The 17,871-nt window shown below is 43.5% G+C and overlaps 1 protein-coding gene across 3 annotated transcripts in view; it reads right to left on the bottom strand.

Moving 5' to 3' along the window:
• Positions 1-17,871, bottom strand: part of ctnna2 (catenin (cadherin-associated protein), alpha 2) — a gene marked incomplete at both ends in the record, with an annotated part of 254,093 nt that overhangs the window by 182,276 nt on the left and 53,946 nt on the right. For all 3 annotated transcript variants that reach the window (XM_079758937.1, XM_079758938.1, XM_079758936.1), the window contains one exon: positions 10,498-10,701. In XM_079758937.1, coding sequence (XP_079615063.1) covers positions 10,498-10,701 — 204 coding nt within the window. The remainder of the gene's footprint in view (positions 1-10,497; positions 10,702-17,871) is intronic.

Here is a 17,871-nt window from a genome sequence, read left to right on the forward strand (position 1 = left end):
CAGGCGTGTGTAGAGACTACTTTAGCAACATGATGTCGCCCGTGTTTCAGCTCTTATGCACAGCGTGCATCCCCGGCAATGTAGCCACTGTGTGCATTTTTGTTTCTTTTACAGCACCGGATTCTTTGGCTTTAGGAAGTCCTACAGCGGGGAACTAGAACTAGGGAAGGATAAGAATATGATAAGAAGAGCAGTTAGTGTAAAGAACACACCCGAGAGCCTGCCCACCGCCGGGTTCCTTCACATCCAGCAGATGCAGACCAGACAACGCTGACTTAGCGACGGCCACGCACGGGGCCATCCTGACGGTATCAATGTGTCTGACATGACAAAACTGAAAAAACGCAATCAACGCTCGCTTAACGAACCCTCTCCTGCAGCCAAGAGGCAACTGCCAAGTCACAATAGATAGACATTAATTATAAATAATACTCATTGCTCAATTTGTGTGGCATTAATTATCCTCACGGTTCTATTCTTACCTGGAGCACCAGCGGCTGAGGTATAGGCACTGTTAGAGAAAGCTCAGTTAGGGAGACAGGGTTTGTTAGCAACTGGCATGAAGTCACACTATGAAAGGAGAGAAACCAAAGGCTTGCTGTGTTTGTGTGTGTGTGTGTGTGTGTGTGTGTGTGTGTGTGTGTGTGTGTGTGTGTGTGTGTGTGTGTGTGTGTTTTCTCTGTGGCCGATTATGTGTTTCCCCTTTTTTATAGGGACATTGGCTTGGGCTAGTTGGAGTGTGAGGGAGTGTTTGCATGGTGCCATGTTCGGTCTGTTTGTTGGCAGCCTCATTACAGCCACATGCTGGGTTCGGGCTGGATGGGGGCGGATACAGAGAGGACCAAGAAGGAGAAGAAGAGAAGGAGAAGCAGAAGGAGAAGGAAAAAGAGAAGAAAGAGAAGGGGAGGAGGAGGAACAGAGACTGTGTTTTCTAACGAGCTAATGTAAGGAGGAAGAAATATGTGGGGAGTGAAGAAAGGAAGGAGGGAAAGGTACAGAAAAAGGTCAAATAAAAGCATCATCTGGCAATTCAGTGCAGTGCTCGCAGTGCGGAGGGAGACCTATTTGATGTGGTGGCATGTTGCTGCATGGGAAGTTTGATAATGTAATGGAGGGACATGGGCTGTTGCTTCAATTACAGAACCCTGTGTGTTGGTACGGTGAAAAAATGGACAAAAGCTTTGATCGATTGATTCATGATTAAATCACAAATAAATGCCTAAGGAAGTGTAAGATAGTAAAAGGTAAATTAATTAATACACAAATACACAAGTAACTGACCAAGTACATGTAGTAGTTAGTTCAAAATGCAAAAATGAGTATTCAAGGGAAATATCAACGTGCAACTCATTTGAATCCCCTGACTTTGGGAGGTATTGATAAAACAAACAAAAGACCTCCTATCAACGACATTGAGAGGAGGACAGGAGGGGGGCGAAGGGGGGGGGCACACGTCTTGGGAGAATAATCTTCCCTCAATCTCCTGTGAGGAGGGGGGGATGATGAGGGGCTGTGGGGGTCTGTGGTCCCAAGCCGGGCTTAAAGGTAGATTCCTCTGCTTGGCACCCACGGAGCACTGCATGTGTCCTTCACCCAACCTCGGGTGATGGACGGCGCAGGAGGCGAGCAGGGAGGGGGGAGGGGAGGGCCGTCTGAGGGACTGGGGGAGGAGGGGGTATCGATCAATGTGTCCAGCCTCTGCCTCCCTGTTTAAAGTCACGCCCGCATGCCGGCGAGACCACAGGGTACTGTAAACACTGTGGGGGGAGGGAGGTTCTGCAGCACGGAGTACACCGGTTGTTAAAGGTCGGGATGAGACCGGCCCCCTTCTGTTGGTGCTTCTGTTTGGCTCTACTTGGTTCTATATTATAATCGCTTTATATTTCAGTATTGAGTTACATGTCAGTATACAGGTATGTTGTAGTGTTGCAGGTTTATTCCACTTCTATCTTAGCATTGCCTTGTATTCAAGTATTGAGTTACATTTCACTGTGCAGGTCGATTTTAGTGTTTAAAATGTAAAAAGGTTTTATTTTAGTGCTGCGTTATTGTTTGGTATTGAGATTAATTTCAGTACACAGGTATATTTGAGTGTTTCAGATATATTTATGACATACTTTATTATTGCAATATATTGTAGTATAGATTTCCATTTCAGGTTACAGGTACATTTGTGTTCCGATATATTTAAGTTATGCTTTAGTGTTGTGTAAAGAGATTAGTATTAAGCTGCATTTCAATATACAGATAGCCTATACTTTTTTATTCAGATATATGAAAATTAAATGTTGAAAGATATTGATTTCTTTGTATGGGGAGAGGGCAGTTCTTCTTCTGTTGTGGTTTGGGTGCAGACTCAGGGTAGCAGAGGGCTTAGTGGGCCGTCGGAGTGTGGAGGACACGACCCAACAGTCCAGCAGGCAGAGTTACAGCGTGTCATCTCCCTTTAACTTATTTCAGTAAGCAGGGATCTATGCCCAGACCTAGTCCCCGTGGACACACACAGAAACACACACACACACACACACACACACACACACACACACACAGACACACACACACACACACACAGACGCACAGGCACGTACTCACACACACAGGCAGAAACACACTCTAAACATTATTCTAATAGGCAGAGATCTACACATGCAGACATAGTCCCCAGCCTGTTCCATTGTGTAGCTGACAGCCTCAACATACTAAGTCACACTTAGACAAGAGATTGAAAAACACAGAGATGTTCCCTGATGGTAAAATTTGGCATGAGAGGCACTAGCAAACACACACACATACCCACACTCACACACACACACACTTAGGGAGATGTGCATGTGCAGGGAATGTGTCATCACAGCCCTTGTGAGCAGAGGGCCCATTGGTCCCACCCTACAGACCACTGCCCTCCCCCTCCTCTATGTTTACTCCTACATGTCTCATCTGGTCAACAGTGAAATCAGCGCTCTGGCCATCCTTTCCCCCGCAGCCATCGCTAAACACTTCTGTCTTGAGACCCACCAGCCTCACCCCTTCTTCCTCTCTCACCCTCTCTCTCTCTCTCTCTCTCTCTCTCTCTCTCTCTATCTCTCTCTCTTCCCCTCCTTCTCTCCCTCCCTCTCTCCTTCTCCCTCTCTCCCTCTCTCTCTCTCTCTCTCAAGAGGTAATGGTGGGCCAATCTAGACTGCGGACCCCCACTCTCTCTCTCTCTCTCGATCCCTTGACCCTGGCCAGCAATGAATAACTTGCTGGATCAATTGATAGATCTGCGGTGTCGGAGCGGCCGTAACTAAATCAGCTGGTGCTGATGATTCAGCAGGGGCCGGCGAGCCGGGCCTGCTGTCACCAATCACCCACCACTAGCACTGGCGACAGGTATGGACATTCTGCTGTCACTTTAACCTAATTTATAGCCAGCCATCACATTGATTAACCTTGTGCTGTGGTTTGGCTTTCTGCAGAAACGTGTGGTCGGGAATTAAAAACAAACCGAATGTTCCTTTATGACACTTCAATTATATTTGAGTACTCAGTTATATCCCAGTATTCAGGTGTGTTTTAGGGTTAAGATATGTCTTAGTGTTCAGATGTAGTTGCCTCATTATTGCTTATTATAAGGTTTTTGTACATGACTGGATCAGTACATAATTGCATTTTGGATCTGGTAAATAAATGGTGTTTATTTTGTCTGCTATATTAATACCCTGTAATAGGCTTATGGCTTTACAGCATATTAATCTTTTCATATATATATATTTGTATGATATTTGTATTTTACTTCTGTGAAGCATTTTTCCAGTATTTATTTTTCAGCATTATATTCAGTATTTTTGCTCATATTATGTCGGTGCTATCATTCTGAATGTTTATTTTTCTGTTATATATATACATGATATTTCAGTTTTCAGCTTTATTTTTGTATTCAGAAAAATGTCAGTCATATTTAAATATTCAGTTATATTTCAGTATTCAGAATTACTTCTGGCATCGGTGTTCACATTTTGTATACAAATATATTACATTTTCAAGTTGCAAATTGCAACAAACCCAACCTTCCCACGCTTCCCTTTCCACCGAGATGGGAGAAGCTATGGTGGCCTGTACTGGCCTTTATTCTGATTGTGCATGGTGCCAGTAGGAACGTCCAAATGATGTCATTGTCTATAAAAGCATATAATCATGAACCTAAGATAAAATAAGGTAAGTGAAGAATGCAAAGAGCCGTTGTCCATGCTGGGCTACTGCAGAAAGAATGCAACATGGCATGTCAACAAAGAGACAGGACATTTATCTGACGTGATTTATATTTATTTTTTAACATTATTTCAATCACTTTTGTCGGCATTTATTACAGATATGTCCAGGTAAGTGAGGGTGTTGAAATGTTATGTACTTCAACTTTAAATATTACATTTTGTGATTGCATCTCCAAATTGGTGTGGATGGAAAGAACGTAGCCAATAATACTGTAATAATAACATATTATACAGTAATAATATACTGTATAATACCTAATATAATAATACTACCCACTGTTCCAATAATATCAACACATGGCCATGCAAATTAAATCCCTACAGATCTTTAAGCAATATATATTGTATTTCTGTCTTTAGAAGAGGGTGAAGGTGCAGTAGGTAAGATTTCAGACTTTTCTTTTAAGTAATAGCTTTTAAATCCTATGTGCAGGACTTTTAAGTAGAAGTAAGTAAATTGATAGTTTGTGAGACAATTTTTTTCCAGAAAACAAGGTATGACTGAGGTTTAACTAATTGGATGCAATAAAATACTTTTAATTAACTAGAAAATGCATTTCCTGCAGAAAATGTGGTGAGTGCTGTAGTGCAAAGTGAGGTTGAAAATATTTTTTAATAAAGCCAAATAGATTAAGACATAAAGAAACGTTAAATGGCTTAAATCAAGTGAAGGGATTTGAACAAAAGTTCAAAAGTCTAAATGGAGTAAACAATGTAAACAAGCACACCATTTAAGAAAATGGAAATGTAAATGTTAAATTAATTGAACGAAGTGTGCGAAGAATGCCGGTGCGTGATTAAAAGTATCTCAATAGAGAAAAAACCGCCCAATCTGGCAACACTGCCTGAACGTCCTCCAAAAGTAACCCAATCCGGCGAGAAAAACTGCCCAATCTGGCAACACTGCTGAACGTCCTCACGCTCTAGCGTCAGCGTAAATCAATGAGACCAACTGAAAACGAAGCCGGTATGAAACTAAAACTGTGATTCTGAATAAAGTTTAAATGATATCGAAATTCCGTTTGGATATTATTAAAGATGTAAGTGTGTAGATTTCTTTAATGCTTTGAGCGAAGGTAAACGGTTGAAAAGTTAGTTACGATGTCTTGAGTAATTTAAGTGTCAGAATGGGCGGACGGCTTCAATTGGACCAACTGTAGAATATGACGGTTTGACACTAAAACTGTTATTGAACATACAAGTGTGTAGATTTGTTAAATGGTTTGAACGAAGATAAACGGTTGAAAATTGCTTCAGTTAGGTCTTAAACGGTCTTAAAAGTACCAGAAGACGGCTCTGCTGTCCTCCCATTGACTCCCATGTTAAAAAAAGATAATATTTTAAAAGTAGAATATCTTAAAAAGTATAAAATATTTAAAAAATCGGAACAGAAGCGCGTGATTCCAAGCTATTCTGAATATTTAAAAATTTGAATGGAGTCTCTAGGTGAAAAATTGAGGAAGGAGATAGGTCCCAAAGTTTGCAGAGAATAATAAAGAAAGAAAGAAACTTATGAAGAACAATAGTTGAGCGCTGCATGCAGCACTCACCTAATTATCCCATGACTGTGCAGACTCTACTATGATTGTTGTTGAAGTTTTGTTATATTTCCAGATTGTAGTTATTGTCAAAATACATCAATGCCAATTCAAGTACATGTGTCTTTCTGTTTATTTCATTTCATTGCATATTGCTAGGAGTCACGAGTGTAGTCGTCATCTATGCTTTCACATTATCATTAATGCACTAAAATATGTACTCCTATATACATATATGTGTAATGTATTTATTCATGCTTGAATTCATTATTTCAGTGTGCTTCCATACAAGATGTTTGTATGTTGTATGTTCCAAGTCAGGCCTCATTTAAATAAAGCAAAACATAAACATCTATACAGAGATATATAGATACACATCTCTATAGGTATGGCCATCTCCTACACAAACTGAGATAGCTTATCCTGGCTTTGAAGTGCGGGCCGGGGCCTGTGATTCACTTTGTGTTCCTGGCTGCTGTGGCCCCGGGCCATCCTCGCTCTCCCAGCTGCAGCCTGCACAACACATCTCAGGGCTCTAATGAAGCACGGCTAACTCCTTTAGCAACAACAAGAGAGCGGAGCGAGGAGCCGGCGCGCTGCACGCGTTCACTAAGGGGCTCTGCGTTCACTGATGAGATCATGGACCATTTGAAGCTTTTCATGAGGAAGTAAGGGTTAGGAAGGGGGGGGGGGGGGGGGGCAGGAGATATGCCATGGGCCGACACACTGCACTGCAACTGTGAACAGGGGTACCGAAACTGTACCAAAAACGTTGTTTCCCCTTGAGTGAGTGGTCCTGAAAATTGTCAATTCTACCAGAGAAATATTACAGATAATAAGTACACCACGATGATGTGCCATCATCCTACACGGTATCACTTACAGTCAGACACGTCGAATGTACACAAGCACGCAGGGCACAGGGTTGTGATCTGAGAGGAGCTTTAGCTTGACAGAGTAGCATTCCCGAGGGCCTTTCTTGTCTCAGAAATAAGGGTACGAGAACAATAGCCTGCCGACAGCAGAGCGATAGCGAGCTCATTGGTTATTGCACTGTGCCTTTTGTCAGTGTTGTGGAAAGTACAACCCTTAAACTCGAACAAGGAAAAAGATAAGGAAACCGCCGGATAAGTTGAGGACCTTTATTTAGAACTTTAACAAAGTAATTCAAAAGCCGAGCTGGTCTGCAGAACACCTGCTTTTCCAGCTTGGGCAAACAGTTTTTATAGTCACGCTCTGTGATTCCTCACATAAGCTCCACGCCTGGGCTGTTATCAAACAATGACCATACATCAACCGACTTCCGTTTCTTCCCGTTCTGTTCATGTTCTGTTTAAGCACAACTTGGTTGGCCATGTATTGTTGGCTCAAACCTTTCACCCAGTTCCCCTCATCCTTTTCACCTTGCCTCCCTTATCCATCAAGGGAAAGCAGTTCCCCTCATCCCTCGCTTCCTTATCCATTTCTTTCCAATCCAACACTTTTTAATCATAAGGTTGTCTCGACCTCATCACAAGAATTCTATTGTACCGGGAATATTAGATACTGGTGGCACAGAATAACAGATGATCTTTTTAGGAAGCTAGGGTCCCTTCAGGAGACTTCCCAACCCAGTGTTCTTTCAACGCTTATCTCATTCATAGAGCATTTAAGTCAAGATAATGATGATAATCCTTTTAAGGGTTTAGTATAATTCTCCCACATCAGCAAGAGAGTTGATATTGTGACATCGATATTCAGCAGACTGGGCAATGGCTTGATGACCTTAAATGACATCCTAATAGGCCGATACACGTGGGCTGCTCTCAAACACTGTAAATCCACCCGATCACTCGTGACCTGCAAGGCTGGGATATTGATGAATTCATAAAGGATAGGGATACAGAGGATAAAGCATGCATCAAAGGTCCAACGCTTCCAATAATCACCCCTGACCAGCACAGAAAAGAGCTCTCTTGACCTTGCTGAGATAGATAGTGTGTGTCGTATGGGGCACGTTAGCTATAGAAGCTACCCGAAGCAGCAAGCATCTCTAAGCAGTTTTTTAATGAAACTTTGGATATGAAGTCAGCATTGCAAGGAAGCAAACAGAAACCAATCTCTACCTCCTCAGGCAAGAGAAGGTACGGCAGCACGGGTTCACTGAGCTACCGTACCTTGCACGGCAGCTCGGGTTCACAACCCGGCTGCTCCACCGGCGCACTCGTAGTGAAAGTCATGTTGACATGGCAATGTTTTTTCGCACACTACTCGGTCACTTTGACACACCGTGGGTAGTAGTGTCAAAATGTAGTATAGTATATTTACATCTAAAATACGTTTTTTCAAATGTTTTTTCCAATTGATTTTTACTTTGCTGCCGGTTGGGAGTAAAGGCTATATTGCATGTCGCACAGAGTTACAAATTGGCATGATGGCGGATCATCCGCAATTTGCAGAAGAGGTTTCCTTATGTCTAGGTGTTCAGGTTAAGAAGTACCATTGAGCTGCTGATTCAGTCATCATCATCCAATTGTTTGGAAAGCTTGGAGATTACGTTCGAAAAGCATAATGCCTCATTAACCCTGAGGGGTGAAAGGCGTGGGCAAGTGAGGGAGGAAGAGAGACAAGAAGGGCTTTGGCGGTCGATGAAATGGCAACTCGAGGCCGTGTACGACTACGCAAAAAACAAAACGCTGCAAGTTAATGCCAGTGATCAAGATGTCAGCCTCAGCTCAACAGTCGACCATGCCTTCATTGGAGAGCAGACTGCCAATAACAAACGGTCCAAATTCAAAGAAAACCAAAGAGGGAAAGAGCGATGCAAGCGGTTGATAGAGAGCTCAACTAATTTCCACCCTAGTTCAACATGTGACTACGCTAAAAGCAGGCCGGCACACTGCAGTAAGTTAGTGCTTCAGCCAAGGCTATTAGGGGGTTATCTAAGCACCGAGCCAGGCCCTGTATCTCCGGCGCTATGGTGCTTACACATTTGGGCTCTCACTGTGATGTATTGCACTATATTAAGGCTGTGGAGCTGAGAAAGTCACAGTGCTGCCAGCGTCACGCTGTGGACACTGCATTACACTCTCCCTGTCAGCCACTGCCTTACCACACAGGATGAAGCTCTCCATCGGTCTTTCTGCTGACAGATCTCACTGCTAGTGTCTGTCTGTCTCTCTGTCTCTCTACTGACACATCTCCCTGCTAGTGTCTGTCTGTCTCTCTATGGATGTATGTCTTTCCGTCTCCCTATGGTAAAATCTCTCTATGTATGTATGCTCTATCTCTCTCTCTCTCTCTCTCTCTCTCTCATCTGATCCACTACACTGACTCAATGCAGGCCTATTCAAATAAATGTAAGTGAAGGAGGTTGGCGATGAACCAAATCATTCATTTTGGAGGCTTTTAATGTGACTTATAATGTTTTCGAGAGAGTTGTGTGATGCTGTAATATTTATGAAGGAAAACTCCAATGATAGTTCTTTGACTTTAATTAAAGAGTAAAAAGCACTTTAATGTTAATGCTTTTTCAAGCTTCTTACATTTTCGATGTTTCAGAAGTTTTCTTTGAATAGCAAAACCCTACTCTGGTCCTTTTTTGTGCAAAAATTGACAAAAGCACTACAAACTATAACGGAACGTTTGTTATGTTGACTCTTTAACCGATCAATCATCATGTATTGAAGGGCAAATTGGCAATCTCAAAGATCTCCAAAAAGCAGTAGGCAGCAACACACGCACAGGAGTGAGTTGAGGAGCGGGTCTGCTGTAGTAGCTCTGCCATACCCTCTCGGCCAGAGCAATTAACTTTGAATAAAACCTTGGAAACTTGGATATAACTTTGATCTCGCTTTGACTGTGTTTGAAAATATGAATAGTGGCACTGAGGGAGAGCTCACAGCTTGTTATGTAATAGGTGATGGAAAAGGCGTCACTGAAGGCCGCTTGTCATTTGAATGCATGGTTGGAAATTGGCAACCCACACCCAGTTGGTTACATTCATGATACTATGAATGAAAAGGCTTTCATCAGTGAGCCCTAACCCAATAGAGGATGGGTTTAAGTAACTAGCTTTTGCATTGTGGAATCGTCGCCACAATTGCGGTAGCAACAACCTAACTGCACACATACATACGGACATTGGATAACAGGAAATTATTGCATATCTAAATGTCGGAAATATGATTAACTGTCAGAAATAATAGTATGTGTTTGCTTTGCCTGACAAACAGCCAGGAGCATACATTTGAACAATGAATTTCCTAAGAAAGACAGAATTTACCAATCATCCTATTAAACATAAGCATTTCTTTTTTTTTTGCATAAATCCAAGTGTGTATGTTAAAGTGAGATTATACAGGCGTGTGGTCATCAGTAGGTATTTCAGTGTATATGATTGAAAGTATGTGTGTGTGTGAATATATTCATCTGCATGTATGCATGTGTGTGTGTGTGACGTATGCAAGCATGCGTCTGTTAGTGTGTGTATTTGTGGATATGCATGTGGGTTTATATGATTCACTTTGTGTACATATGTTTAAATGCATGTGTGTGTATGCATGTGTGTGCGTGTGTATGCATGTGTATGCATGTGCATGTGTCTGTGTGTGTGTGTGTGTGTGTGTGTGTGTGTGTGTGTGTGTGTGCGTGCGTGCGTGCGTGCGTCTGTGCGTGTGTGCGTGCGTGCATGCGTGTGTGTGTGTGTGTGAGAGGGGGTAAAGACTCACGTTGTTCATGTACTCGCTCAGCAGGTCCTGCAGGGCCTGGCGCACGGCGTTGCACTCGGCCACGATGCGCTCGCGGCGGTCATCCCGCGTGCACGAGGAGTCGGCCATGAGGGCGGCGCCGCTGATGATGCTCTCCAGACGCTCCTCCAGGGAGGGCCGGAAGCGGGCCTCGCTGAACGTCAGCGGGTCCAGGATGATCTTGTTCTGGAGGACAGAGAAACCATGCAGAGGTTAGGACAGGGACACGGGAAAAAAAAAACAGAGAAACCATGGAGAGTATAGGACAGAAACCCAGTGGAACCAACAGAGAACCAAAATCATTTGAAGAACAAGGAGTAATTGAAGACGAGAGAAACAGAGATCTAGAGAACCAGGAGCACCTTAGAGCCAGAGCTCAAGAAAACAAGGGTAAACAGAGAAACTGACAACCAACAGAACCAGAAGAACAAGGGAAACCAACAGAAACAGAGAACCAGAGAACCAGAGCACCAGCGCATCAAGAGAACCAAGAAACAAAAGTAAGAGAGTAATCGCTTACAGGCTTTTGGTAGAACGTCTCCATATAACAATCTGAATGATATTCACTGGGATACGCAAACTTGAATATCTGGATGGTCTCCAGAGGCCCTCTCATCATTCACCTTCTATTACTGTGGACTGGATCTGAGTATCTTCAACAACAATGAGCTTCATTAGACTTCATTAGCCACGGTGAGGAATGGTGGCAGAGTGGAGGGCAGGAGGAGAAGACAGTGATTAAGGAGGGAAGGGGGAGACCTCTGGTTGGGTATAGCGAGTCTAACGGACCTTAACAAAGAGCAGAGGACATATTTGGCAGTGCCCAGGGCAGCAGAAGGTTCAAGGCAATCTGTCTGAGGAGGTAGCCAGAGGCGAGCTGGAGAACGGTGACCTTCAAAGTTAACTCCAAAGCCTTGTTTACTGTCTACCACAACTCCCTCACCACCCTTTGGGCTCCTCTAGCACACAGTGGCTTCCAGGGGTACTGCCCCACTTCTCTCACACACACACACACACACACACACACACACACACACACACACACACACACACACATACACACACATGCACGCAACCAATCACACACACACACACACACACACACACACACACACACACACACACACACACACGCACGCAACCAATCACACACACACACACACACACACAGACACACACACACACACACACACACACACACACACACACAAATCTATACACTTGCCCACCTGTTCATTCATGCACGTATGCACACACAGACACACATAACAACAAACACACACAAAAAGGCACACACACACACACAGGGCCACCTGCTCATTCATACAAAACCCCCCCACACACACAACACACACAAATTCCCTCCAAAAAACACATGTACACCAAATACACACCAACCACCCACACACAAACCCATCTGCTCATTCACACACACACACACACACACACACACCCATCTGCTCATTCACACACAAGCACACACACAGAAACACACACAAAAATACAGGCACACACTACATTATTGAAGTTAATACAGAATAGGTTTTTCTTAAGAATATCTTTACAGAATCTGGCAGGGGAAAAAATGGCCGCATTACCGGTAGTGATCTCAGCTTTTATTGCTACTGTTTAAAAGTGCTGTCTGCAGCATTTTGAAGTGTGCTGTGTGGGAGTGTGGGGGGGGGGGTCTCTGCAGGTACAGCCATGCTGGTGTAGCAGGTCTCTCAGTAACAGTGGCTCGCCTGCCCAGCAGTGGGCCAGGGGTCCATCATAATCACACACAAACCATCATCTGATTCTGCGTCCCTGGGTTCTTAGGTATCTCATAAATGTATCTCATAAATGTATAGCAGGGCCACACTCAAACCAAGAGGAGCAGTTCACACACTCCCACACCAGTGTTGCCTGGGGATCTGCCTCTGATGCAGGGCATCAGAGAAACTAAACACAAATCCACCAGTCCACCGTCACCACGTCCAGTTCTGACCAGGGTCCCACAGGAATATTGCCCAAAAGCGTCCCAGTAGGGGGGGTTGTGTTGCTGGAGGAATACAAAAATAAAGACAGTCAATCCATAAAGTCTGATTAAGATTCTGCTAAATCCCACATTTAGGCAGTGGGTTCATCTGCAGGGCACAAAAGTTGAAATTGAATTTATTGGAATGAAACGTGAAACCACGTTGAAACCAAATGGTGGCCCTGAATGTTTAGTTAGTCTGCTCCGGCGCCAGACTGCATTATTTATGATGTTGTTTTTGTTATTGACGGGGCGACATGGTGAATGAGCTGGTGAGTCTTGCAGGAGGAGTGAGGTGTTGAGTGTGAGTCTGGTTGTCAAAATGTGTGTTTGGGCGCATGTCTTGAGTGTCTTTGCTTTTTTGCTTTTATATACAGGTTGCTCACGTTGTGAAGTTACATATTGACTCTGTGCTGCAGGTTCTGCACTTCATGTGCACATCTGAAAATCTGCATGGTTGTTATGGATTGATTGATGTCGCTGTCCGTATGTAAACAAACAGCTGGCCCTGATAAGGCAATGAGTCGTTTGCTATGAAATTTATCAGAATAACAAAATCCTCTTGTTTTGGATAATTGAGTTACAACAACAAAAGTGAAATACAGTGTTTTGATGCACAGGAAACTATTTAAAAACCTTTTCTTTTTTTTTCAGAGAGAAAAAAAAAAAGGCCCTGGCCATGGCATTAAGCATTTTGAGTTGATAGGAAATGGCTGTGTTTGTATCATGAACATCACTGGTTAATGTTTAGGGAAGAGGAAAAGGGGCCCAGAAAAAGCCACAATACACCAAGGAAGGGAAAGATGCAAGGAAGAGAATCAGATGAAAGGAAAAAGTGAGCAGATCCCCCGAGGACTCCATTGTTATTCCAAGCAGGATGTCAAGACTGTTATCATCGCTGCCAAGTTTGGAATAGTCAAAGTCGAAGAAGAAATGAGTGCCGCTTAGACAAAAGTCAAAGGGTGTAAAATAATTTGCCCTCATGTGGCATTTACATGTTTTTGTATCACAGTATAAACTAATAGCTGAAAGCCGTTTGTTTTTCAAAGTCAATCTTTTAAATGTTACGCTTGATTCTGGGCTGCAAACGCTAGTGAAATGACGTTTGTGCTCTGCTGAGGGGCATCACGTGACAGGAAGCTGTACAGCACAGCCCGGCCTCCACAACCTGCCCTAACCTCGTCCAGACACTAGGCCTCCGCCGGCATTATGGTGTCAGCGCTCAGCTGGTTGCCATCCAGTGAACCACCACTGGAGGCGTCCGGCCCGGATGGATGGACCCTCAGTTCAGCCCCCCCCCCTTCCCCCGGGGAGCCAACCCCCCGACGGCCGGAGTGATGTCGTCGGAATGTATGTCACGCAGGGCCCCAGCAGCGGGCTCGTCCTCACGTTCCAGGCCGAGTATGCCGTGACCGCAGGGGGGAGTCGTGGGTGGGATGGGAGGAGAGGAGATGGTGAACACCCACTGTACCGCCCTCGGGCCCCGGTGACCCAGCGTTGGAGGCTCTCGTGAGCGTGGTGACTTGTATGCGTCCTGACAAACCACCGCTGTCCCGGAGGGGGGGTTTCTGAGTCACGTCCGGCCCGCTGATGGTTAAACCCTAATGAGGAGGGCTATGACTCTGGGCCTCGCTCCAGCCCCGGCGCTGTCACCCCGTGCGTTGCGATTACAGATCTCACTTGTTTCATTAGAGGGGCTCGTTTGTGTAAACATTCATTACGAGCAGGAAGTGACTGTATCCGTGCTCACTGAAACGCCATTACGGATGAACACTTCCAAAAAAATGTTTTGAAGCAAATGATGTATGGCGGCACTTAGGGAGGAAATGCTTCGTCCAGAGCCTCAGCACCTCTCCACCCCGCGATGTTCCTACAGCACTAATGGATGTGACGGCCCTTCAGCTCAATTAAAGCTGTCGTTTCTTAAAACAATTACAGCCACAATGCACTTCTCATTGGAACTTCATTGGATATATATATATACATTCTTTTTTTAACAGCGGCTATTAAGACAAGCACTGCCCGTGTCACATATATCGATACCAGGTGGCTTTATAATCGGTTTATAATAAATGGCTTTGAACACAGACAACACATAAGGCTTCTATAACGTCTCGCACAAGAGTCTGCTTCACAGTACAGAATACAAATGGATACAACCCATGGACAGAATTGGGTTTTTGGGGTTTGCAACCTGATTTTGGTATGGAAATAAATCTAATGCATATTAGTCTTGTGGCAACAAACTCTCGGAACAGTCAAGAATGCAACTTCTTCGTTATTCCAGTACATCTCTGCCCATGAAAGATTGGGAAGCCAGATAGAGAGATATAAACAGGCTAATGATACAAAGTATATAGGATAAGGCTTTTAGGCCCCGCATTCAATGCGGATTATGATTGGATCATTTTGTATGTACTGTGCACAGTTGACGACTGCGTTGTTGTCTAACTATATTACTTGTGTTGAAGGAAATTCTCAGAACAAGTCAGAAAATAATGTGAAACAAGGGGTCAAGGTATCAAATGAAACCCGTTCTGACTTTAACAAAACTTCTCCCTTGACCTTTAAAATACTGTTCACCTCACAGCAGGACTTGTGCCAGACAAAACCAAACAAACTGTCCATTTCTACAACCCCAGGCATTCACCACAGATGGCTTCTAGATACCAGAGTGGGGCAGGGAACAGATAAGGCCACAAGGGAAACCAGGGCTAAATCAAAGCATTAACAGTACAGACATCAGCTGCAGACAATCACTGACAACACAGCACTGACAGAAACAAAACTCAGCAAAGAGACCAAAGACAAGGAGAGCTGTGATGAAAAACATTAATAGTATTGTTGAAAATGAAGAGATAATGTTTATCGTTGTGTGTATGTGTGTGTGTGCCCTTTTGGTCTGTTCAACATGATTAGAGATGTATGGAAACAGGACAGCTCGAAAGAGGCTAGTGTACGACTTGACGAAAATAAAACTTTGATGCAGATGCAAACAAGCCGTTGATGCAGTTCCCACTACACGTGTACTCCTTTAGTCCCACCAAGCATTTATCAATGTATACGCCGGCATTTAGCAGTGAAGACAAACCGATTATTATTTCATTGCTGGTTTGGTTGCATAGATGGTTTGGTCCTTACCATTAAAAGACAAAGATTGCAAAATGGCGCTGAAAACAATGTTGAGGATCATAATACTAATTTTGTACCAGGCTAAAAAAAACGAATAAATATTTTGGTTTTATTGCACCTTAAAGATTATTATGTGTTATTATCATCAACATGGTTCTGTAAAGACTTTATTTGTTTTTAACAGTACTATTTGTTTTTAACAAATTATTTTCAACATTGTAATTCTTTATTAGGATAATAACATGGTTTGAGTTTTTAGCTAGATAGATTAAAACACTTAAAACTGAACCCGTCGTGACTTGACGCTTCTGAAAAGAGACAAAGATATGACCCCAGGGGGAACACAAAATGAGCATCTCCTTTAGTCATCGCTCAGCAAATTAGAAAATTGTAAGGTCCCGGAGACGGAGGAAGAGCCTCACAGTGCATCTGCTGCCGCTCTCGACCGCAGCCGCCAACAAAGGGTCGCTAGCTCTGCCAAATGATTAGCTCTTGATTGCGCAACAATTAAAAAAAATAACAAGCAATAAAACTAGAGCTGATTTCTGTACAGATAACCTTTTATTTTCAAAGGCTACCACGGCCAGTGTCCCAAGTAATGAGAAAACTCTGTCATCCAATGAGTCAACGGCGAGTCCTGCTTTAAATCAAACTTTGGCATGGAACCAAACTGCACTTAAAAAGACAACATCATCAGCTTTGGTGGTCTCATGTCAGCAATAAGGAACATGTTCTCCTGCCGGCAGTGGGATCTAAAGTGCATCCATACGTGGTGACCCCGCTGGGTTCAAGACCCTTGAGTGGCTCAAAATACATACGCACGTTAACTTAAGCCCTGTGTTCTTCCAAAAACATCAGATGGAAATACACAGTAAAGTAGAGCTAAATTATTCAAAAAAGTGGAGAAAGAAATAAAAGGCAAACTGGAGCGAATAAAAGGCAGAAAAACGTAAATAAATAAGTGAACCAGTGCAAGCAGCGGGAAATCAAGCTAAAAGGCCTGTGATGACTTTAAAACAGTCCACGTGCATGCCCCATTGAACTCTCTGTACGCTTTGGGAATCCTGCTTAACAAGCATGCGAATTGCAACCTACAACCCTGCTCTATCCAATACTGCTCTGTCTAGAATAACACTGGGACTCCAGTGAACTGAATGACCGATGGGTCTGCCAAGGGGCACAAGATGGACACACGGTTCCCTACCTGGGCTAATACATGCATTGTGTGTATTGTATTGCATTGCATTGCATTGAATCTGACACATTAGGATGACCCTCACATCTGACCCTGTTCCCCTTACAAGTGAGTTCCGAATAATCCGTAATAGGGGTAGGATGGTGCATGGTCTCTCGCACCAGAATTACAAGGTGAAAGTAGCACACTTCCATGCACAGTGGGCCCTTGTGTTGCAGTATGTATCTTATGGTCTTGGCACTCCATAAGCAAAATGCATTGAAGGGCTGAAAACAAAGTCCCAATTGCTGTTGTTGCAGTCTGCTGACGTTTTTTGGAGAATTGTATCTTGATTGTACCATTACTTGGTCATCCTAGCATTATGGCGCACTGCAATAACGTAGAAACTGCTTCAGACCACCCTTGACTAAATGGGAGACGTTGTAATGCCTGACCTGCGTGGACCAAACATGTTTATGGACTGTAGCTGTTACGTCTAGGTGGTAAACCGGTGGCATTTCCTCCCCTTTATGGAACACAGCCGCACCTGCTGACCTAAAATGTTCAGTTTTTATTAAAGCGGGAAACACTTTGTAGCAATTTACCTCGGCCTTCGTCCACCGGGGTGGACACCATGCGCCGGGAATTAACTTTTATTATTTCACTCGCTTGTGCTTATTTTGTCAGCTGGATATTTCGAGCTTTCATTGGAAGAGCAGAACATTTATTCTATATCTGCCATATATGCTATATCTGGTCCTTGTGGGAACTTCACACTACTGTGTTCTTGTACCCTATGTGCGTGGTTGATGAATGGTCTAGTAATCATTAAGTAATGGTGTTCATGTTGATTAAGGTACTGGTTTTCATGTTAACTAATGAATACATTATTTAATAGGGTAACCATTCATACATTATAGAATAGGGTGAATAGAGTTAGGATTAATCCTAACTCTATTCAATTATGTAAAAATAAATACCTAAGTTATCATAAGCACCATTGATAACAACATAAGTAAATTATTACTAAACC

Source organism: Pollachius pollachius (genome assembly GCF_949987615.1).
Source record: "Pollachius pollachius genome assembly, chromosome: 2".
Classification (NCBI taxonomy): Eukaryota; Metazoa; Chordata; class Actinopteri; order Gadiformes; family Gadidae; genus Pollachius; species Pollachius pollachius.